This window comes from Bos taurus, chromosome 8 (genome assembly GCF_002263795.3).
Source record: "Bos taurus isolate L1 Dominette 01449 registration number 42190680 breed Hereford chromosome 8, ARS-UCD2.0, whole genome shotgun sequence".
NCBI lineage: Eukaryota > Metazoa > Chordata > Mammalia > Artiodactyla > Bovidae > Bos > Bos taurus.
The window spans coordinates 78,113,667-78,137,149 of record NC_037335.1 but is presented as its reverse complement, the minus strand read 5'-3'; the positions used below and the strand labels follow the sequence as shown (position 1 = coordinate 78,137,149).

General features: G+C 43.2%; 1 protein-coding gene across 6 annotated transcripts in view; it reads right to left on the bottom strand.

The window, feature by feature from the left end:
* The window catches only part of NTRK2 (neurotrophic receptor tyrosine kinase 2), a 411,482-nt gene that overhangs the window by 227,757 nt on the left and 160,242 nt on the right, over nt 1-23,483 (bottom strand). Inside the window, exon 12 of one of the 6 annotated variants that reach the window (NM_001075225.2) lies at nt 15,311-16,041. The exons of the other annotated variants lie outside the window; for them this stretch is intronic. Coding sequence (NP_001068693.1) covers nt 16,004-16,041 — 38 coding nt within the window. The 3' untranslated portion in view covers nt 15,311-16,003. Of the gene's footprint in view, nt 1-15,310; nt 16,042-23,483 lie in introns of those variants that run through there. 6 annotated transcript variants of the gene reach the window in all.

The window sequence follows — 23,483 nt, the reverse complement described above, 5'->3', positions numbered from 1 at the left end:
TCAGGTGGTCTGGTATTCCCATCTCTTTCAGAATTTTCCACAGTTGATTGTGATCCACACAGTCAAAGGCTTTGGCATAGTCAATAAAGCAGAAATAGATGTTTTTCTGGAATTCTCTTGGCTTTTCCATGATCCAGCAGATGTTGGCAATTTGATCTCTGGTTCCTCTCAGACCAGATCAAATAAGGCTTGATACTACTATATGAGGATGAAGTGAAGTGACATGAAAATCGCTCAGTCGTGTCCGACTCTTTTTGACCCCATGGACTATACAGTCCGTGGAATTATCCAGGATAGAATACTGAAGTGGGTAGCTGTTCCCTTCTCCAGGGGATCTTCCCAACCCAGGGATAGAACCCAGGTCTCCCACATTACAGGCAGATTCTATAGGAGGCATGAATTCTGTGTGAGCTGTCTGGGGAAGCTTCTGGGAGAAAGAAGGGAATCTATGCTGGGTCTTGAAAAAGGACAAGAGTGAGGATAATCATCATGTTGTTGTTTTAGTCACTAAGTCCGACTCTTTTGTGACCCCTTGGACTGTAGCCCACCAGGTTCCTCTATCCATGGAATTCTCCAGGCAAAAGTACTGGAGTGGTTTGCCATTCCTTCTCCAGGCAATCTTCTCGACACAGGGATTGAACCTGAATCTCCTGCATTTACAGGAAGACTCTTTACTGCTGAGCTGCCAACAATGGTATTATTTACTGAGCACCTGCAATAGGTCAAACGCTGTCCTGATGACCTGCAATAAATTTCCCGTGTATTTCTCCCAGTCACCCCACCAGCTAGACATTTACTTCCATCATTTTCTTGAGGGGAAATCTGAGACTCTGAGAAATAAATGCCAAGTTCAAGTTCACCCAGATAATAAGTGGGAGGACTCAACAGTTGAAAATACAGGTGGTGGGAGAAAGAGGCTCCAACCAGCTGGAGTGAGCATCTTGGGAAAGAGGAACAGAGGTAATAGATGGGGAGGGAATGGCTGTAAAAACAGAGTGCAGAGAGAATTACCTTTTGAGGAGCGTGGTTTTGATCAACTTAGCTGTGTGAGTCCCTAGAGGTATGTGAGTACAGGACCAACCAGCACAAGTCTGCATTTTGGGAGGAAAATGGTGCACTCAGGGATGAAAGCAAGAGGGTGAGAACACCCATTTGCTCCTCTCAAGGGCCCTATGGGAGGCAGGGGTGATGGAGTGACAAACACGGAGCAGGTTTGAAAGCGCAAGACCTGGCTTGATTTCAGGACGGCCTTCAAAGGGTGGGGCCAAGGAAGTTGTCCTGGCTCACCAGGAAGTTGGGAAGGAAGAGCCAGCCATTGACCACAGTAGAGGGCACAGGGCAAGGTCTGCATGGGCCTATGTGGTAGACGCAGGTTAAAAAAAAAATCTGATCTTTCCTTGCCTCTGGGTCCCTCAGACTCCAGTGATGTCTGGTTAGCAGATGGTACTACAGCTTCTGCCTTTCTCCCTGCCTCCAATGGATTCCCTTCAAGGGTAGCTGCTTGGAGTTTAGAGGGTATATCTTTAATTAAACACATGAACAGTTTTCAATTCTCCAAAGGAAATAGAATATTCTAGGTTTGAATCAGGCAAGATGTGTCTTATAAGCCCAGAACTCAGTACTAGGGTACAGAGCACCCCAAACACTGCCGACATCTCAGATATGACGCATCAAACCTAGTGTGAAAAAACTTGGAGCTGGGAGCTCCTGGCTCAAGCGAGCCCTCTCAGAACTGTCTAGGGAGTCGCTGGTTCACAGCATCTTCTGAGTTTCTACTGACCTGTTCCTGCCTTCTCCAAAGAGCCATGCTGTCCTCCCTCCAGGTAACCCGAGAGGAAGAGACCAACTGGGAGTCTGGGGCCAACACACCAAGTAGTCAGGATCTAAGATACTCCCAACTCAGCATCCCGATCTCTGTAACAAGCATCTGGAAAAAGAATCAACAAGCAGGGGACTGGACTGGAGCAGGCAGAAGATCCAGGCTGGAATTCTGCTTCTTTTTACCTGTGGGCTCAGTGGGCAAAGTCATAGCTCCCTGTGGTGGGATGTGATGGCATGGCTGTCGTGTGCCCAGCCTAGGCAACAGCCAGCACTTGTGTCTCTTTGCTGGAGGGCCACCCTTGAGCTGCTGGAACCCACTTTTGTCTGTTGGGACTCTCAGCTAGTGATCAGGGGTACATGAATATGAAAGCCTAACTTCCAAATCTCTGGGGGACAACTTACACTCAGGGGCTCCCCCCCACAAGGCTTTGTCTGAAACCCTGTCCCGGGAGCCCCCTATCCTGTCCTGCCTTCTCCACTCCTCCCCTGGGCAGCCCGGAGACTCACCCCTAATCAATCACTCCCACGGGAATCCCCAAGGCAGAGTCGGCTGCCAGGAAACTCAACCGAAAGACCAGTATCTGTTCAAGGCCATTGTGGAGGAACAGATCTTAAAAGCAGCAAACAGAATATTCAGCACAAGGGTCACAACAGGAAAAATCTGGCAAAAAGACGTGTTTTGTTTGGCTTGCGGAGACTTTAAAAAATGTGAAGAGCCTTGCCAACATTTAAAAATTGGGAGATTTCACACAAAACTCCAGATCTTCCCTTGCTTTGAAAAACCAGGTTTGACGACCGTGAGCCTGAATTCCTGCAGAGCAACACTAGCTGGGGTAGGCTAGCTCTGCCCGTGCACGGGGCCACTCCACCTACTCATTCCCATGACCCATCTGGTCTCCTGAGTCAGTGGAGTTGGCAATCTATGGTGTAGCCCATAGAAAGCATTCAGTAAAGTCTGTCAAATCTGAACAAGGATTTTTCTTGAAAACAATTCAACTCGAGGCTGGGGTGAAGAATTGTGTAAGAGGACACCTCACTCTGCTCCATTCCAGCTCTTTGCTCATGCCTGGCAAGGTACTTCCATAAACACTCTTCCAAAAGGAGCTGAATCGATGAGGAGAGCTGCCACCATAGGACATTTGTTTGACAGGGAACACAAAATGAAGTGAAATCAAGTCACTGGTAGTTTGGGGAGGTAGGCAAGAAAAGCAAAAACAGGTCTTAGCTTCAGATGTCGTTTTATGTTGCCATAAATAAAAGGATGGCTACAGCTCAAAAATGACATTTTAAACATTTCAAAATGTTGACTTGCCCAGTCTGCACTTCTGAAAAAGAAATATGGTATGGTTGAAGCCCTTTAAACCAATATAACTGGTAGTAGGTCATTTAAAGAACTAAATGTTCCCTTCAACTCTGGAGCCCAGTGGTCCAGCCAGGGGTGTGCAGGGCACTGTCAGATGGGCACTATGCTTTACAGAGAGATGGGAAGTGAAATCATCCTGTACATCACATGGCGGAGGTCAGATAAGACTGCTCCCATTATATGAGAGCACCCTGTGGACCCTCAGTGTCAGGCAGCAAAAGTGATCAAGCTACACCCTGAAATCTGTCAGTGCTCTGAAATCCACCCTTTCATTTGCATAAAGTCCATGCTTCTGTGGGCTGCTCCAGCACCAATGACTGAGCCTGGTCCAGAGTTGTAAGGTAGACACATCCCAGAAGACAAAGAACTCCTCAGATGGCCCTCTGTAGCTCACAGACATCAAGCAGTCTCAAATCCCCCAAATCTACCCCAAAGCTCTGCCAACACCTGCTTAGAGAGAGTGGCAATCTGGGGTGCTTCACCCAGGCTTTCTTCCCACCCCTATCCCTTCAAAGCACTGCTTGCTAGGCAGTCTGATGCTCCCGCAGCCTTCTCCGGCTTCTTCTCCATTTGCTCTCACACAAGCATTTTTCCTGATTAAAAAAAATCCTTGCAGTTTTAATCCCCACTTGGCACCCGCTTCTCCAAGGACATATTCTGTGTTCAAAAATTCCTCCTGCCTATATTCTGAAAAATCTGTATCCTCTACCCAATAATCAGAGGCTCCCAACTTTTGTGACATTACAGGAATCCAAAGTAAATAGTACTTGATGAGTATTCAAGGAACTGGATATGGAGTTAAGATAAAAAGAAGGAAGGGAAGACAGCTTCTCAGTAGTTCCTCCATTCTGACAATTTTCTACTGAGAAAACGGGCAGGGAGATCCCCAGAACACAACCAACTCATACCTCTCAGAAAAACTCCCTGAGACTTTCCTGATTACCTGTCTTGCTCTGGAGTCCCAGCCCTTAAATTTCCATTTGAGGATGAGATATAGTCTCTTGGAGAACAGCTGACCAAGAAGTCCTTTGTGGCCACAATAGAGACCACAAGCCTATCATTCTCCATGCCCCAGACCTCAGCATTTCCGACTGTCATTTTGTGGAAAGGCAGAAAAGGGAAGTTCACTGCCTGCATGAAAATGTAAATGTGGCTGACAACCAAGGAAAGAAAGAACACAGCCAGACATACAGACACACACACTTAGGCTGCTAAGAGGGTTAATGTTTTAACCTTCAGGCTGGTTATTTCATAATTCACAGCAAAATAGAAAAGGAAGGCAAAATCAGCAACATTGCTTATAAGCCCTGGAAAATGGAAGTTTCCAAGCTGTCATAAATAAGGATGGAAGCACTTGCCAAGTCAGAAAGTTGGCCAAGTTTGAAACCACTCAATCCTTATATCTTGGAGCTCAGAATGGAACACCAACCTTTTGGGATTTGTAATAACTTCTCAGCAAAACTTTTTGCTATTTATAAGGAAGTAAAAACAAAAAGCAAAAAATACAATACCGAAAGTTTTCTAAAGGAGCATTAAATCCCAGTGAGCAGTGGGGAGGTGATAATAGTATAATGTGCTGGAATTAACTTCTAATTTAATCAAACAAAGCTTAACATACGCAATATTCCTTTTCCGTGTGTGTGTGTGAGAGAGAGAATTATTACGTCTTTCCTTTCTTCCTTTCTCTTTCTCACTCACATACCATCTCACTTTTCAAATACGTATTCCACCCAACAAATTGTAAATTTAAAATTTAACTGTTAAAATTAAAGAATAGATAAAGCATAGCTGTGTGTGTTTATGTTGGTGGAGAGGCAGCTAGAGGAAAAGAAAAAAGAGGAAGGAAAAGAAAAAAGAGAGACAAAATAGGTACCAAGAGCTGGGACACCTTTCACAAATTTATAGTGGGTCAAAAAGAATTAGCACCACCAAGGTGAAGAGCAGAGGTCTCATGGCTCTCTCAGAGTTTGCAGCCGGGGGTCCCTCAAGAGAACAAAAGAGCACTGTCCTCAGAGAGTGAGGGCCAGAAGCATGAATTCCTAAGCAGACAGATCTCATTAGTGGCTTGGACAAGTTAACTTTTCAAGTCTTTTTTCCCTCTTGCAAAGTATGCATGATAACAGTGTCAACATTGCAGACACTCTAACTGTATAACCAGGGCCCAGGAGGTCAAAGAGGACGTCTGTTTTGCTAACTGTGGTATCTTCCCAGTGCCTGGCTCATGTCTGATCTATAATTGATGATTAATACTTACCAGATTTTGAATAGGATCTGGCTAGGATAAAACAAGATAATGTATTAAAGAATTTACTGATAGTTCCCTGGTGGCTCAGATGGTAAAGAATCTGCCTGCAATGTGGGAGATCTGGGTTCGATCCCTGGGTTGGGTAAATCCCCTGGAGAAAGGAAAGGCTACCCACTCCAGTATTCTGGCCTGGAGAATTCCACCGACAGAGGAACCTGGCAAGCTACAGTCCACAGGGTCTCAAAGAATCAGACACAATTGAGTGACTTTCACTTCCACTTTTCACTTTCATATATAGATCTCAGTGGGGTGGTGTTACAGAAAAAAAATTCACCCCAGGTGATTTCACATGAAGAAATATAGGGATGATGTAGAGACATTTGCGTAGGTTAAAGGGACAAACAAGAGGTGGCAAGTCATGGAGACTGACCACAGAGGGAAGTTTTTCCCACCTCTAGGGTTGAAGGGACAAAGGAGCTCACCAGCATTAAACTCAACAGTATTTAGAGCAAGAGGGCCATAGAGAGGTAGTTGGCCTCCCCCGAATCCAGGAGCCTAGGTAAATGCAGAGAGAAATATTTCCTCAGAGTGTAATATCTGAATATCCTGAAGCACCCTCATAGATTATCTATTATTACTACTCAGCAATACCTACCGTGTCTGACTCTTTGCGACCCCATGGATGGTAGCCTGCCAGGCTCCTCTGGCAGGCATGGACACATGGGAGTTTTCAGGCAAGAATACTGGAGTAGGTTGCCATTTCCTCCTCCAGGGAATCTTCCTGACCCAGAGATTGAACCCAAGTCTCCTGCATCTCCTGCATTGCAGGTGAATTCTTTACCCACTGAGCCATCTGGGAAATAGACTATCTTAGTTCAGGATTCATAGTTCATGTTAAAAACCTAGAACTCCCCCGAAAGTCCAAATAGTGCTAGCACCTCTGTGCTTCCCACCCAGCTCCAGGGTCTTCAGAGAAATTGTGTGAGCTTACCTGAAGCTGAATTCTAATCCGTAAAGCAATCTAATCTACATTTTATTTATCAGTTCAGCAAGACTAATTACTATAGGATGAGAACTGGTAGAAAGAGATGGAAGGGTGGCAAACCAACACAAAAGAGGCTTTGCCCTTCTTCCTCCAAAACACAGTAAAAATGTTAAAAGAAGAGAGAATTGTCTGTTCATTAGTTTATGCTTGAGCAGAGATTTTTGATTCAGTAAACACAGGCCCCGGGGTCTGTGGTATATGAGATGGGACTTGACCAAATGACTGGAAAATTAGCATGTGCCCTTGGCAGTCCGTCTCAGACACTGGCTGCGGACAGGACATTCAGGGACAGGAGCAGCAACATGACCGTGCGGCTCAGATGCTGCTCTGTCTTGTGTCTCTGAGGCAAGAAACCGCTCAGCCATCTCCAACACCTTGTCCCAAAGTCCAGACCCTCTCCATGGAGGTGGCAGGATGTGTTCTCAAGCAAACCTTCCCTTCACATCCCCGACCCGCATCTTCACTGAAGTGGTTTCTCTACCTTCACGTATCCTCACTGGAGAACTGTGCTTAGTTGCTCAGCCATGTACAACTCTTTGTGACCCCATGGACTGTAGCCTGCCAGACTCCTCTGTCCATGGGGATTCTCCAGGCAAGAATACTGGAGTGGGTTGCCATGCCCTCTTTCAGGGGATCTTCCCAACCCAGGGATCGAACCCAGGTCTCCAGCACTGCAGGCAGACTCTTTACCATCTGAACCACTAGAGAAGCCCAAAAATACTGGAGTGGGTAGCCTATCCCTTCTCCAGGGGAACTTCCCAACCCAGGAATCAAACCGGGGTCTCCTGCATTGCAGAAGATCCTTTACCAGCTAAGCTACCAGGGAAGCCCAAGCAACTGCTTCATATGAATAGGAAGTGCTCCAGATTCAGAGCAACAAGAAAATTCACTTCAGAATTAAAAAAAAAAAAAAAAGAATGATCAAAGTCAACAAATCCATCTTCAGGTACAATGGAGAAAAGGCAAACACACTCTGGGTTTTCAATAGCTAATTAGCAATGGATACATACTGGATGCAACTTCTGTTTCATAAGGTGAAATTTAGAAAGCGAGTGTCAAGTTCACTACAGTGCCACATACTGTCAAGTCAAGATTGGCAAGGACTTTGTGAGCAGCATGAATTACTGAGGGAGATAGGTCAGGGGGTACGGTGTTGACTGGGATAAAGCCTCTCCTGTGACTTCAATTAACCTTACTATTCTGCATCTGGACAACAATAATCTCTGCTCACTTGCTAGTGCTTATAGGAGTGACCACTGGGCCTTTGCACAGCCCTGAGGGTGACCTCGCCACCTGGCTAGCCTCACTCCAGTCCTGACCCTCCTCAAGGGCCCAGCCCAAGCCCACTAGCTCTTTCAAGCACTAACTCTCAGAGTTAGTCTGTGTGTGTGCTCAGTCACTTCAGTCACGTCTGACTCTTTGCTATCTTACGGGCTGTAGCCCACCAGGCTCCTCTGTCCATGGAATTTCCCCGGTAAGAATACTTGAGTGGGTTGCCATGCCCTCCTCCAGGGGATCTTCTGGACTCAGAATTGAACCTATATCTCCTATGTTGCAGGCAGATTCTTTACCCATTGAGCCACCTGGGAAGCCCCCCAGAGTTAGTCTACCTGAATTCACATCCTGGCATTCCCCCTCATTAGCTAGGTAACTTGGAACAAGCCCCTCATCATTCTGTTCCTCAGTTTCCTAACCTTTCCAATGGGAGCAATATTAGCATCTGCCTCATAGACTGTTCAAAGAACCACGAAGCACTTAAAATAGTGCTTGGCACACGGTTGGAAACCAATACCTATTAGCCTGATACCTGTTTATCATTGGATCTACCTTTTAGATCCAATGATAAACACTGCTTTAAAAAGTGTTAGAAAAGATAGTAACAACTGTAAAAATACCTTAAATTATGTGCTGGTAAAACTTCAGTACCACTTATTTAAAATGATTTAATAAGAAAAAAAAAAGCCCAAATTACAAAATATTTTTAAATAAATGAAATGTCATTACCCCAAATGTGACCAATTGTATTGCCTGCTACAGCTACTATGAAAAACTACATCAGGAGTCAGAAAACCCATTGCCTGTAAACACTTGTTTCTAAAGGAACTTGAAACAAGTTTTTCCTTTCAAACAATCTCTTAGCCAATTTTTCTGTTGTTTTTATCCTTAGCCAAAGATTTTCAAATAGATAATTTAAAAGTTAAAGATAATGGAGGAACCCCTTCAAATGATGAAAAATTATAAATTTTTAAAGTGAAAATTTTATAAAGTGAAATTTAATAAAGTGAAAACCAAAGAAGAAAACCATATTTGGGATATGACCTTCAATGCTTTTCTTCCAGAATCCTCAAACTGCAGAGCATCACTTGAACTCATTGAATAATCATAATAAACAGGCCCAAACTGTGGCTTCCCTTGTGGCTCAGATGGTATACCTGCAATGCTGGAGACCCGGGTTTGATCCCTGGATTGGGAAGATCCCCTGGAGAAGGGTATGGCTACCCACTCCAGTATTTTCACCTAGAGAATTCCATGGGCAGAGGAGCCTGGAGGGCTACACTCAATGGGATCACAAAGAGTCAGACACGACTGAGTGGGTAACACACATAGAGGCCCAGTTGAGTAGGACTAGGAAATGAGGGGACCGTGGAGATGCTTGTTGTGGGGTGGGGGGCGGTCCCACAGGCCTCTTCCTATCCCCTTTCCTCCTAACCATACCCTGCCCCCTCACACAAGGAAATGCTGGGGCTTGGGTCACTTTGAGAAAACAGTCCTTTGTCCTACACAGGTCTCAGTTTCCCTATCTGTAGAAGGCCATAGTCAGGAGAATAAAGGCAGAGGCCGAAAACTGACAGCCAGGGAGTAGTCCTGGAATGTTTTACATGGTCAGCACCCTCTTTCTGCAAAGGCATGAATTTGTAGCTGCTCTTTAAGAATTGGAACATTTTGCAATTAAAAAAAAAAAAAAAAAGCCTGCACAGTGACATCTTTTGGTAAATAAAGGATCTGGCAGCGCTGAGATCCCAGTTCCATAGGAACACAATTGATTGGTGCTAAGAACTGGCTGCCACCTATGTGCTATGAAGAAAAAGAAAGTAGGCTAAGGATACAGGATGTGATTGCTTCCCAGGTGGCGCTAGTGGTAAAGAACCCACCTGCTCGATCCAGGGTCAAAAGGATCCCCTGGAGGAGGGCATGGCAACCCACTCCAGTATTCTTGCCTGGAGAATTCCATGTATAGAGGAGCCTTGCAGGCTAAAATCCATAGGCTCACAAAGACTCTAACACAACTGAAGCGACTTAGCATGGATGTATTAGCATGCAGCATGCATGCATGCAGGCCCAAACAGATCATGACCTCTTATTCTATCAAAATCAAATCTGACTGTGATCAATATGCAAAAGTCACCTGGGCAGGGAGAGGAATCTAGGAAGAGATTTAGGAGAACCCCTGAGAAAGCTCCAGCGTGGCGATCCCTGCTTGGACCACATCCAAAACGACCCAGGGAGGGAAGCACCCCTTCATAAGGACTCTGTTATTGCACCCAAGCAATTGCTGAATGACCCATACAAGCAAGTGAGTCTGTGAATCCAGGGCATTTACGGAGGCACATCCAAGCACAGTGCAAACCCATGTCCTTTCAAGTATTATTATTAGTGATACCCTGTACTTCTCCCCACGCCAAGTACATCATCTAGGTCTCATAGGAGCCCAGTGGGGAGATACTGCTAACATTATCCTCATCTCTTGAGGAATGAAGTCGTGAAGTAGCTTTCCCAAGGTCAATTAGTCTGTGAGCAGAGCTGGAATTCAAACTTGCAAAGTCCCCCAGTGCCTACTACCTCAGATTACCATACAACTTTCAAATTACCATCAAAACCTATTCTCAGCTCAGCACATTTAAAAGTGCCTTAGAAAAAACACAAGTCACCAGCACTAAACAGGTTCTTTGAAGGGGGTTGGCATACTTGGCTCAATAAGTATGTATGACATCAGGTCATATTGTTTTTCCAATCCCTAAGTCATCGATTTAGAGTGAAAACACTTATAAGGTTAAAAGAAAGTGAAAGCAATCTCAAATTTTCAAAGCTGGGGACCTTGATTTTAGGTCCTATCTGAAAAGGGGAAAATGAGAAAAGACAGTGTGGCCAGGCAGGAAATGGAGACCAAAGGGGTGTGAAGTATGGGCACCATGCTCACAGTTAAGATTCAAGATGGTACCTTATCTCCGTGCCCACTTGTCTTCCTCTCTGTCTCCCTCCCTCCTTCATAGCACAAGTTATCAGGTTCATTTGACCACAAAGTCAGTTAGAACCGAGGGACAGAGCACTGAGAATACCTCCTGTAGGAATGTGAGTCATTCCAAAGGACTTTCCCACAGGATGTTAAGTTTCATCTTTTTAATCCCTTAAACTTCTTGCTGTATTTTAGGATTGCCTTTTAGCCAATGAAAATATATCTGATGCAAGAATCAATAAACCATAAATGTGCAACTCACATTGATTGAAATTTTTAAAAATCTGTTTTAGAAGAGATTTATTTCAGAATCTACAGGGGCTTTGGGACTCCCCCACACTCCAGTGACATTTCTCACACTTCTTCTAACACCTTTAGTTTTGAACACCACCAACGACACATGAGGTGATGGTATGTATTTGAAGCAGGTGGGGGTGAAAATATACAAGTCCCTACAGAGAATGCAAGACACATGGAGATGAATTACAAAACTTTATTGACTTGTTAAAAACATGAATGAATTCAGCAAGTACATTTATGGTCTATCCACATTGTTAAAACAGTACTTAAAAATAAAATAAAAATGATTATCCATTATTTACAGGAAATGTGGAAAAATGACTTTAAGACCTGGAACATTATGGGGAACAAAACAGGGCATGAGAATGATTCACAGGCTGCCTATATGGATTACAGCAAATGGATTTAAACATGACATGAGTGAAACTCAAAGATCTGTCTTTCTCTGGAGTCTCCTGCTATTTTTTTCCATTTCCTTTTTTTTTTTTTTTTTGTATTTTCAGCTTTACTGAGGTATAATCAACAAAGAAAATTGTGAGATGTTGAAAGTGTACAGTGTGATGATTTGAAATACATACACATTGTGAATAGAACCTCTTGCTATATCTGTTTATAGAAGCTCCATTCAAAAATGGATGGTGGTGAATTTTAAAGGTGGTGAAAATCTCTGTGCTTTCCTTTACCTCTCACATGCTTATTTTTCTGTGAAACTAAGACTCCTGACATAGCCAACGTCAAGCCATCTTGGGTGCATACTAACGACCAGGCCGAGGCTCCAAACCACATTAGTTTGTATTCAACTCAGGGTGATCTCACTGTCAAAATTAGATGGCAGGGAGGTCCCTTTGTCCCTGAAGACCAAAACAAGGAAATGGGCTAAGTTGAGTTGAAAACTGCCTTCTCTGACAACTGTTTTCATATCACTTTCTGGATTAGGAAGTCTGTTAACTTAATTCAGCCTGGCAGCACCCCACAGAAAATTGTATCCTTGCCCTGTCCAGCAGGGTCCTTAACCTTCCCAGGTGTCCTTGAACAGACCTGTCATGGTTTATAGGCACTGTAGGTATGTGGACATAGCAGAACGTACTTAATGGAATGGCTACTTCTGTCGTGGTTTCCCTGGAATACAGCCTGCTGCGTGGCACAAGCCTGGGGGTCCACTGACCTTCACCAGCGAGGAATGGCACAGCCCACGTGGCTGAATACAGCAACCCTGTGAAGACCCTGGAGTTTACGGAATCTATTACCTTGAGTCTGGACAAAAGAAGATGGAATGAGCTTCTACTGTAGTGGGAGGAAATCAGATGAAAACCAAGGGAGGGGCCACTAGACAGAAAGCAATGGAGCAAGTGAAAGCATAAATCATCTTGGAGAGCTAGAAAAGAGTTAATACTGGTCGCAGTTAGTGCTTCGATTCCATTTGCAATGAAAAAAAAAAAAAGTGTGTGCAAAGTAACCAATAGAGCAAATAAAAATAAACTTTCTGTCATGGAGTCAATTTAGAGTGTTGGAGAGAGAGGAAAAAAATCAGAGATTTTAACAGAATCAAGAAAAAAAAAAGAGGAGAGAAAAAGTAAGAGAGCTTGCATCATGCTGGCCCTCACCCCTGGCCTGAATTCATGCCTGTACTCCTTGAGTTGTTTACTCATCCAATGGCTGAATCCTGATGGTCTCTGGTCAGTGTTGGGGGGTGGGGTGTAAGCCGGGTGAGGAGCGGGAGGGAGAGTTCAGAGCCAAAAGTGAATCCTGGGTTCTGCATTGCAGGCTTGGGGCTGGGATTGTTCATGCCTGATTTCTATTCCTTTCTCTTGGAAAGAAGATTCAGTGGGTCAAAATGAAACCAGTGCCTGCTGGAGATTAGGAGAGAAAACCCCTGAATCCATGAAAGTATGTGGAGATTCATTCCTCCTGTTAAGAGATTGATCTCCTTTAGTCTCAGACTGATGTATCATGCGATGACAGTGGGAGTTTATTCCTCTATCTCTCAGCTGCCTGGGCGAGTCTCAGTGGGACCTGAATCAAGATACAGGACCTGAGACACACCTCTTGAAGAGGACACACCTGCTTTGCATTCACCAACAGGCTGTATCAGTACATTAAGGAAAACCAATGAAGAGGGGCTGTGTGCTGTCCCATCTGAACCTATGCTTTCCCATCTCTCACTGGATACAGTGAGAGAACAATGATCTTGCTTTAAGACCAGGGTAACAAACTGGCAGCCCACAGACATGTTTTGTTGGCCTACATAACGTTTTAAAAATAACTGAGCCAACTTTTTAAAAATAGAGACATTTCACATAAAAAATCCAGGTTTTAAGTTTCTCTTAAAGAATCAGAAGGTTTGGAAATCTGGGCTATCATTCTTGGGAGGCAGGAGTTGGCTGGTCTGGGTGACAGCCACCCCTCTAGAGGGGATGGTGTTCACTCAGCTGGCCCACGTTGTTCACTTAGGATACCTGCCTGGCACTAAAATGCCACATCCTTGTTGGAGGACGATGGGCTTGATTTCAGCAAAACTGCGGCCTTTCTTTCTATAATGATGGGGAAATGCATGCTACATCCCTTTAGGATGCTCAAAAAAGATTTCTTACAGGAGACATCAAAAGCAAAGAATGAGAGGGGTGGTCTGGAGTACAGGAATGAGAAGTTGGGTTACTGATGGAGGTGTTTAGGGATTTAAAAAAAAATAAAAAAAGAAAAGCAAAGAACACAAGACCAACTGAAACCATTTTCTAATAGCCTGATGTTTTCATTGTTCCCTAGGAGATGTCAACTGCTCTTTGACTGATTCAATTGCCTTATCTGTCCACTTTTCTCCATTTTCTCCAAGAATCTAGCTGCAACTCTTTTAGCTATTGAGGACTAATATTCTTTTTTTTCTTTCTCGTAAGGTCTGGGATACTTATAAAATAGTTCTTAGAGAGTTTATTGCCTCTTTATGACTCCACGGAATAACATAAAAACTTTAAAAAAAATTGCACCAAATGGCCGATATTTAAGAACCTTGACCATCCTGACAGCCTGTGACAGGCTCTCAGTTTGAATTTCATTTTTCTTTCTGGGGTCAGGATTTCTGCAATTAGCTGGCCTTTTTGTAAATTGACACCTTTGGGAAAGATCAAAATTTAAGTAGTGACAGGAACTGTCATTCAACAGTGAGCGAGAAAATGGGAATTCAGAGAATATTTAGACCTCCCCCTGCCCAGGGTCAGCTGCCCTCACACTCAAAAACCCTTTGGGAAACACAACTTCTGAGAACAGCAGCCTGTTTCTGCTTTGGAGGAACCACCCTTCTTTCAGGCAGGGGTACTGAGCAGCCGAGTCAAATGCTGTAATCCATAGGACTCCGTGAAATGTTCGCGTCAAGCAATAACACATATTGTGGCTAATGTAAAAGATACAGTATAAAGTATTCATCTTGGAAAATCTACTTATATCAAGTGGTGCCTACATGGATCCCAGTTTGTTGAGATTAATGCCTTGGTTACACAGATTCAAAACAATGTTTCTGAATATGTTGGACCAGTTAAAAATCTATAAAACCTTAAAGCTGAACTGCAAAACTTGAGTAACTATCCCTCCCACCCCCACCAAAAGGGCTTTTCAAAAATGTCAGTAAGTTTCCAATTCACCTGTGACATCTATGGGCAGGTGTTAACAGTCAGAGCCAACTGTGTTTTCAAACAAGATGCTCCGGGCCTGGCTCTGAAGTTCCCCCAACAGGAAAGGTGTGAGGCAGGCAGGAGCAGCCAAACCTCACAGGGGTCCCATCCCGCCTGGTGCACACTAAGCGAAGTGCACACAAAGGTCACTGTGGTGGCCACGTGCGTGAGACGGGTGTCCACGTAAGACTAAGGCAGGGATGCAGAATTCTGTAACTCGAAGGCTGCCCCTGCAGCACTGAAGCTGGGCATTATAAAGCACGTATTCATTAGTGACTTGCCACCTGTGTGCTGCTGGGGTCAGGAAGAGCTGTCCAGCTCAGGAAAACCCAGTGGAGTGGAGTATGTTGTAGGGGACTACCCTTCTTAGAATGTGGTCTCCTGCTCACAGCAGGCCAGCCATTCAGCTCGCAGGCCTTTTCAGAGCAAAAAGCTACAGTTCTGTCATGGGAACAGCGTGAGATGCTGCGGCCGTCTCACTCGGCAAACTTCTAAAAAGCAGGTGGATCACAGAGGTCAAATAAAAGGGCATATGCACCATATGTATATACTTTACATCTTTCCGATTTTTCTGAAACTATGGCTGACCAAAATTCACAGCCCCCTACCAATTAGCTTATTTCTTTTCTTTTTCCATTTCTTTTTTTTGTCTGCTGATACACTTTAAGGAAAGCATTATTGTTGATTGCATTGACTCTGGACCTTAACAGCCAGTGAAGGAAAGAAACTCCCAAGGCTATCCCCAAGCCCCCACAGCGATGGAGCATATGCCCTTAACTCTTTTAGTCACTGCTTTCTAGGTGGAAAAGTGAAACTTTCTGAACTCAGTACTGATTAAACAACAGAAAACAGTGCTAAAATTCATGTTAAATGGAGATTCCACTGTTTAGTGTGTACCTACACCTGTTCCTAAATTTAGATTTGTTTTAAAACTTTACAGTTCACCTTTAATAAACAGCAACATTGAAAATCAATACATTTCCAGTACGGTCAAACAGCACACACCTTTCTGAAGAGAAGCACAATCCGACAGTATTTCAATTCAACTTTGTATTTGAATGATCGTGAGAACAAAAGAGAAGCATTAATTTGTTTTCTTGACTTTCTTAGCTGCCTGTGAGCTGTCTCTGCATTGGTGTCCCCAATTCACAGTTCACGGCACCCGCGGGCTTCATGCGGTACCTCCTGCAAATACCACCCACATCTACCAGGAAATCCCAGGTAAGAGGCACTTCCCAGGAAAGGTCAATGCCGGCCCCCAGAGTCCAGCTTACAAGGCAGCATCAACCAACAAGCACCACAGCCCCCTTCTCTGTCTTTTCCTTTATTTCAGTTACCCATCCAGTGGAATCTTATGAAACAAAACAAAACCTAAAAGAAACACAAAATAAAACATAAGTCATGCTCAAAAGAAAAATCAATGGAAAATAACATGCAAGTACAATCACTTTTAAAAGAACATAATAAACATCAAAACTGAGACACAACATGGAATACGCTTGAAAACATAAAGATAATGCAATTACAAAACAGGAATCAGGAGAAAATGGGAGTCTCATTATCTAACAGCTTAGTTTAGACTTAAAACTGAGTTTACATGGCACAGGAAACACAGGAAAGAGATGCAAAGGATTCCTGCACGCAATTTCACCCACAACTGTCTCAGATGTTAACACCTTAATTTAAGGAGGAGAAATCTGTGCACAGTAAAAGATGACCCCTCGGTAGTTTTTATATATAAGGAAAAAATAAAATCCAATAACAGATATCTACCCAAATTCTAATTTTCTTTTCCTACCTATAAAACCAAATTATGTCTAAAATAATTAATTAATTACTCAGCTAGATCAGAGAACTGGCTGGCTTCACCTGGAGAAATATTGAGCTCATGTGAGGATTTAGATTCTTTTTTAGGAATCCTACTATTAATTGTGCGTGTGTGTGTGTGTGTGTGTGCGTGTGTGTGCGTGCGTATGCCCTCAGCCATGTCTGATTCTTTGTGACCCCATGGACTGTAGCCTGCTAGGTTCCTCTGTCCATGGAATTTTCCAGGCAAGAACACTGGAGTGGATTGCTATTTCCCTCTCCAGGGGACCAACCTGACCCAAGGATCAAGCCCTTATCTCTTACATCTCCTCCATTGGCAAGCAGATTCTTTACCACTGTGCCACCTGGGAATCTCAGTTAATTAACTGCATATATTTAATTAAGTACCATACCATATCTATGGCACATATGTAGAATCTATATAAAATATGGTATATAGCATACAACATGAAGTATATTTGTATGTATATACATTATATATACAATTTAAGACATGTAGTATCTAGTACACATAATATATAAAACATATATAATACTTAATATCAACTAATTCTGCACACATCTACTGAGCACCAACCAAATAGCAGACACTGTAATATATGATGCAAAAATAAAGAAACTGGAGTTCCTTGACTTCAAATACTTCATTGACTCCAGATGGAGAAAGTTGAGGGAATCACTTGCACAGTAAATCTACTTTGTGCCAGGGTATCTTCTAAGCTCTTTGCTTAAATCAAGTCCCTATAACCTTAGGAGATAGGTTCTATTGTTACACCTGCTTAACTGGTGAGAAAACTGAGGGCTAGAGACTGAGCAGCCTCTCAAGTTCTGACAGCTAGTGTGGGATGGAACTCAAATTCCCAGAACCTCTGGTGCAGTGGCTGCCCTACCATGACCTTAGAAGTGATAAGCTTTCTCCAAACTTGCCTGTGAAAACCCAGCAGGAACAGGGAAGGTTTTATTACATAGAGTTCTGTGAGTAAATTGCATGAATCTTCATTAGCTTCTTATATGCATAAGTGAAAGAATAGATGATGTCATAGTAGAAACCCCCAAGACGCTTCCAAGACGTTTTCAAGTTTAGCTTTGGAAGACACTTCTAAAACCAACCCTCCAGACTCTCGATTTTCCTCAACCTGGTGTCTGGTCTGCCAAGTGCTGGTGTCATCTGCCTCCAGAGCTGTAATTACCATCACCAAGCTGTATAATCATTTACAACAACACTAAAAGAGTCTATGGAGCTTAATTTCCATGGCACTTCTCTCTCCTGCCCTTCCAAGTCTCAGGAAAAGAACTAGGGACAAATGCCAAACATCATTTATGGATTTAATCACCCACAGAGCACTGAGAATTTAGGAAGCACACAGTGATGCTGATTAAGTCTCCTTCATATCTGTCTCTAGTCTCTTTCTAAAAGCCCAGCCTCCAGGCAAACACAAGCAGCAGTAGTTGAAGAGTGGACTATGGTACGTAGCTTGAGAATACCAAATGAACTAACCTTAGCTACTCTTCCAGGTTTCAAGAGGGTGGATCTCAAATTCCTTCCCACTGAAACAGTGGGATTAATATGAGGATGTCAAGTTTGCCAATAAAAGCAAGAAAAGCTTGGAGATACAAACAGAAGACATCACCCTCAAACAAAATATTTGTTGATTCGATATACCAGTTTTTCTGAACATGCAATTTTAAAGGGTTTACTTGATTAAAATAACAATAGATTAAGCTGCTAATGCAAACCTTATTTCCACTGGGTTTATGGCATAGGGTTGGCCCAAAAGTTTGTTCGTGTTTTTCCGTAACATTTGATGGAAAAACCCAAACAAACTTTTGGGCCAACCCCATACAAGAACTTGAAGAGTTTACTGATGTCAAAGTGTTTAATTGGAACCAGGCTGTTCTTCCAATTTGCTTCTATTTGCCACTTTCCTCGCCATGCAGCTCCCCAACCCGCACTACAGGCTCTTCTGTTTGTTTTTTTTTTACATTTTTCAGACATAGAGAATAGGCTTATGGACATGGAGAGAGGGGAAGAGAGGAGAGATGTATGGAAAAAGTAACATGGAAACTTACATTACCATATGTAAAATAGATAGCAACAGGAATTTGCTGTATGGCTCAGGAAAGTCAAACAGGGGCTCTGTATCAATCTATAGGGGTGGGATGGGGTGGGAGATGGGAGCGAGGTTCGAAAGAGGGGATATATGTATAGCTATGGCTGTTTCATGTTGAGGTTTGTCAGACAACAACAAAATTCTGTAAAGCAATTATCCTTCAATAAAAAAATACATTTTAAAAATGAAAAAAAAATAATGTACAGCCTCTTTTATTTATTAAAATTGGGAGAAACAATTTGCTGGACTCAGTGGAAGCTCTTTTGGACTGCCATTTGCTCAGGCTGCAACGGCATTTGCCTCATTTAAGTTGATGTCGTGTCGTGTCCCTCTGTAACCTTCTTATGCTCTGCCTTTTGTGATGTGTCCTTCTCAAAGACACACATCGCAGTTCCACACACCCATGCAAGAAAAGCAAGTAAAGCCACCCTAAAATACACACTTTATGTCTTTCTTGATGAAAAGCCAGCTTGTTATACTGATAAGCAGTGTGTAGTGCCTGCATGTAAAGCATGGCTTACACCACCCCTCACCTCAAGGAAGGCAAGTCAGTCTCCTTCCCATATACTTGATACTCACACATACCACTGATACACTAAAGATACACCACCAACTCATGAAAAATTAGTTTCATTTAAAACTTGACTAGCTTAAGAAAATGTATCCAATGCTTCATGTTTCCAAAGGGTTGATGGTAAATTTCAATTAGGACCCCAACTTAGCCACCAAGATCTAATGACTTGTGCCCTCTCATCTTATAAGAAACCCTAAAAAAGGGCTACAAAATGATATAAAACAATAGATCATTATTTTCTCCTAGTGAGGGGGAAAGTTTTTAGACCACAACAAATGGCTGAACATCTTGTGGGTTTAGCAGCCAAACGAGCTGTCTAGCTTCTGAGTCTGAAATATAGATATTTTGACAATGTGACATTCTGAAGCGTTTGCAGAATTCCGATGGTGCACGGTAGTTATCGTGACAACAGCTCCTTTATCAAAAACAATTCTAGAAAAACTCTGCCACCGCTGCTTACACTTAGCTGAGCTAAATAAGAACAAGGATAAAGCAGGTGCTGAATGAGAAATGTGATGTCAAGTTGAAAGCAGAGAAGAAAAACCCGGATAGGTCTCTGCTATTTGCTGATTCTGGATCCACTTATCGACCTCTTCAAAGAGAAGGACCAGGGGGCTGAAGGTCAGTGAAGCACTGTGCTTTCTTTACCATTGGCTTCTGACCCATTTAGACTTCTTTACATTCAAACATGCACACAATTTCCTCCTATTACTCAGAAGCAATCAGCCATAAAATGGCAAGGATCTGCAGTACATTTAAATTAACAGCAATTTATCTGAAGCAAAAAGGAAAACTGCTGAGTTGAAAGGATGCTAAGGGAACGGAAGAAAGATGCAGCTGCAATCTAAAAAAGCAGATCTTATCGCGTTTGTTATTGGAGAAGTAGAAAAGTGCCAGCTTGGTGTCTGCAGGGCACGCTGCCACCTTGGAGACAGCAAGGTGGCCAGGGTGCCAGAATGGCAGCTCACCTTCATTGGAAAGCAAAGCAAACATCCCCAGAGCCTTCTGGAAAATGTTTACCAGGTAAAAATCAGAGAATCTCCTGTGTTCTTATAGGATTAGGTGTCCAGGAAATGGTGGGGGTAAAATGCTTTCCTTCAGTTAGACTTGAGCCAGGTGCAATTTTGTTTTATTTTAGCACTTGGTCTGAAGCCCTGATTGTCCTCACTTGACATCCTTGTAAAACATTTAGTATCTGTTGGTTGTTGCATCAACTAGCCTTTGCTTTTGTGCCTTTTCAATTATACTTTATAGGTGAGTCACTCGGCCCACATAGCTGTTGTGATACATCCATGGTCACCCAGGAACAGAATGAGAGCTGAAATATAAAGTCAGAACCTCTGGATGGTCAGTCCCTCTTTACAAATGGTATCACCTGCAACTGTGGCGAAAATTTCCCAACAATTAAGCTTAGATCCTCCTCTGCACTCATTCCAAAAGCTGCTTAACCATCCTTCAAGCACCCCGTTTCCTTCCCAAGGACGTTCCTTTCGTCTACACACCATCACATCTCCTAAGATCACCTTCTACCAAGCAAGCCTTCACCATTCTTGAAGATCCAGCATAAAAGCCATTTCCTTCGAGTAATTAGTTCATTCTCTCTTAACTTCTACAGCATTCTCTTCCATTCACTAACATGTTCTCCTTTTGTACTTTTGCTAAACTTCTATATCTTTTCTGTTTACTTTCCTGCATCCTAGACTTTAAGCACAGGAGGGTAGAGAGCATGTCTCTATATCTTCTATGCCCTGCCTGCCTCTCATGCTACCAAGGACAGCATTCATTCCAAGCCATAGCATAGTAATGTCTAAAACTTTTCTTGAACTTTGATGGACTTGGGAACAGAACCAAAATGGAAGGGAGGGGAGAGACAATACAGTGTAGGGTCTGCTGCTTCTCACTGGTAACTGGGTTAATCAAATCACTTCAAAGCTTCCTGTATAAAATCACACATTTGGTCAGAATATATGGAAGGTTGCAGAGTTAAGACACAAGAACCAGTGGGTGCCTCCTGAAGCATTTTCAGCTCCTGGGGGAAAAGTACTAGACTTGGTTCATTCTAATTCTCATGATGATCAGAATTATGGGGTGTGGGAGTGGGAAAAAGGAAACTGTTGCCAATTTGTTAGCTGAAGAACAAAAACTAAAGTAAATGGCTGAGGACAGTCAGAAAAGCTTTTAAAGCTCAGGTTTGACTTCATAAAATGAAGTTAAGTTATGAGCTGAAAATTAAAGCAGGAAACACAAAGTTCTTGGCAAAACCTGAATGTGTAAGGAAAACTAAAGCTCTTGCACAATTAAAATTCAATGATTTGAAGGAGGATGTGATCTGATCAGCAGGGCCCGATGAAAAGTGTCCGAGGCCACATGCACCATCACATCAGGGATTTCACATAGGATGGGAAGCACATCCAAAGACCAAGGCCATTGCAATGATCTGCGGAATAACTTAAAAATGCCATAAGCAGAGTAGGAAAGAAAAAAATGTTTATGGTTTAAGGGGCATTAAATACTCAAAAGGCTTGAACTACAAACACGGTGAAATACCCAAATCAATCTAGTGTCCTCCTGCAGGCTGTGCCTTGCCTTCTGACTGAGGACAATAAACATACACTGCAAAATCTATAGGGTAACTCTTTGTAAAGTGAAATGATATCTTCCTAAAGACACTACTCCATGATTCTCAGACCAGAGGCTTACCAGTGACTCAAACATTCAGTACATAAGCATGACATTGTCAATTTCATTACAGAAGACCGCATACTTGCTGCTGCCAATATAGATTTGTGTCCAGATTTGTTTTTGCCAAAATACTCCGGACAGTGATTCTTCTTAGTATATGAATCCAGAGGACGACAATGTAGTATCCAAACAGAAAACAAATGACGTAAAACCTGTTGCTCAATTAACCTATCAATACAGAAACCTGCAAGAACCTCAAGCATACACAAAGGAAGTTGCTCAGCTCCGCTCAGTCGTGGGTAAAACCAAGGCCCACAGATCAAAATGGATCTGGAAATAAATTTCTAGAAAAGTAAATAATGCATAAAATAAGCAACAGAAAACAAGTGGACATGGGGCAGCCAGAGCTGGTCTGATGGTGATGATGATGGTGATGATGGTGGTGGTGATGATCATAGAGAAGATACTGGTGGTGGTGATGATGGAGATTATGGTGGTGGTGGTGACGGTGGAGATTATGGTGGTGACGATAGTGCTGGTGATAATGATGATGAAAGTAGGAGATGGAAAAAGGAAGGGCAAGAGGAAGAAGAGAACTTAGAGGTAAAGCACTGCTGTTGATGTACTTGGGAGACCTCAAGCATGTAGAGAGGGTAGCCCCAATTATTGGAGAGTGAACACAGATATAATAAGGCCTCAGAGCAGAACGATGATCCCATGTCCAAATTCAAGATGATCCTTCAAAGAAGAGAGTAGGTAAAAGTAAAATTTGTCCTGGACCACCACTTTCTGATTAGGCATTCCCAGAAATGCTTCAACGACAGAGTCTGAAAATTAGTAACACTTAGGATGCCTGCTAAGAAAGCAGCTATCAGGGGTCTTTAGAGTGCCCAGTGTCTCTGCCTATTACTGCAAAGCAGGAAAGTCAGATCTACTAATGGTTCCAATGAAGCAGAGAGGAAGGTCAAACAAATTACCTTCTCTTGAATAGAGGTACCTCATAAATCTCATCTCCATTCAATTAGCAAAGTGCACAAGATAATGAAACCTCAGCTAAGCACCAAATATTCTAGAAAGCAAAACAAAGAGAAGTGAGGTTGATAATCTCTACTCTCTGACTACAATAAACATGAATTATCCAAATCTGACTGAGAACAGGATCAAAAACCAAAGGCCTTTGAGCTATCTGGAAACGGACATCTTGGGAGGTGGACTGCATTTGATGCTCTAGTGCAGACAAGGTGAAATTGCCAAAGGCCACATCCTGAGGGCTTAACTCTTGCTCTTCAAGGAGTCCAGTTACTGTGGCCACTCCCCAATCCTGTGATGGTTCCCTCTCTCATAAGTTGCCGCCATACCACCTCCTCCTCACTGCCCAGCCCGCACAAGCAAGGACATGACTGTCAGCTGCGCAGGGACCTGCTCCCAGACTACAGTTCTGCCTCCATGGCTGCTTCAGGCACATTTAGGAAGCTGCCAGGCTTCCAAGATTCTTGTCTGGCCCCAGCCTTTTATGCAGAAAAGTGTGTGTGCCCGAGTTTAGAAACAGGAGACTATCACGGGGCAGGAAGGAGGTCCTCCACTCAAAAGTGCCCTTCTTCTCTGGGACCTTTCTCCAG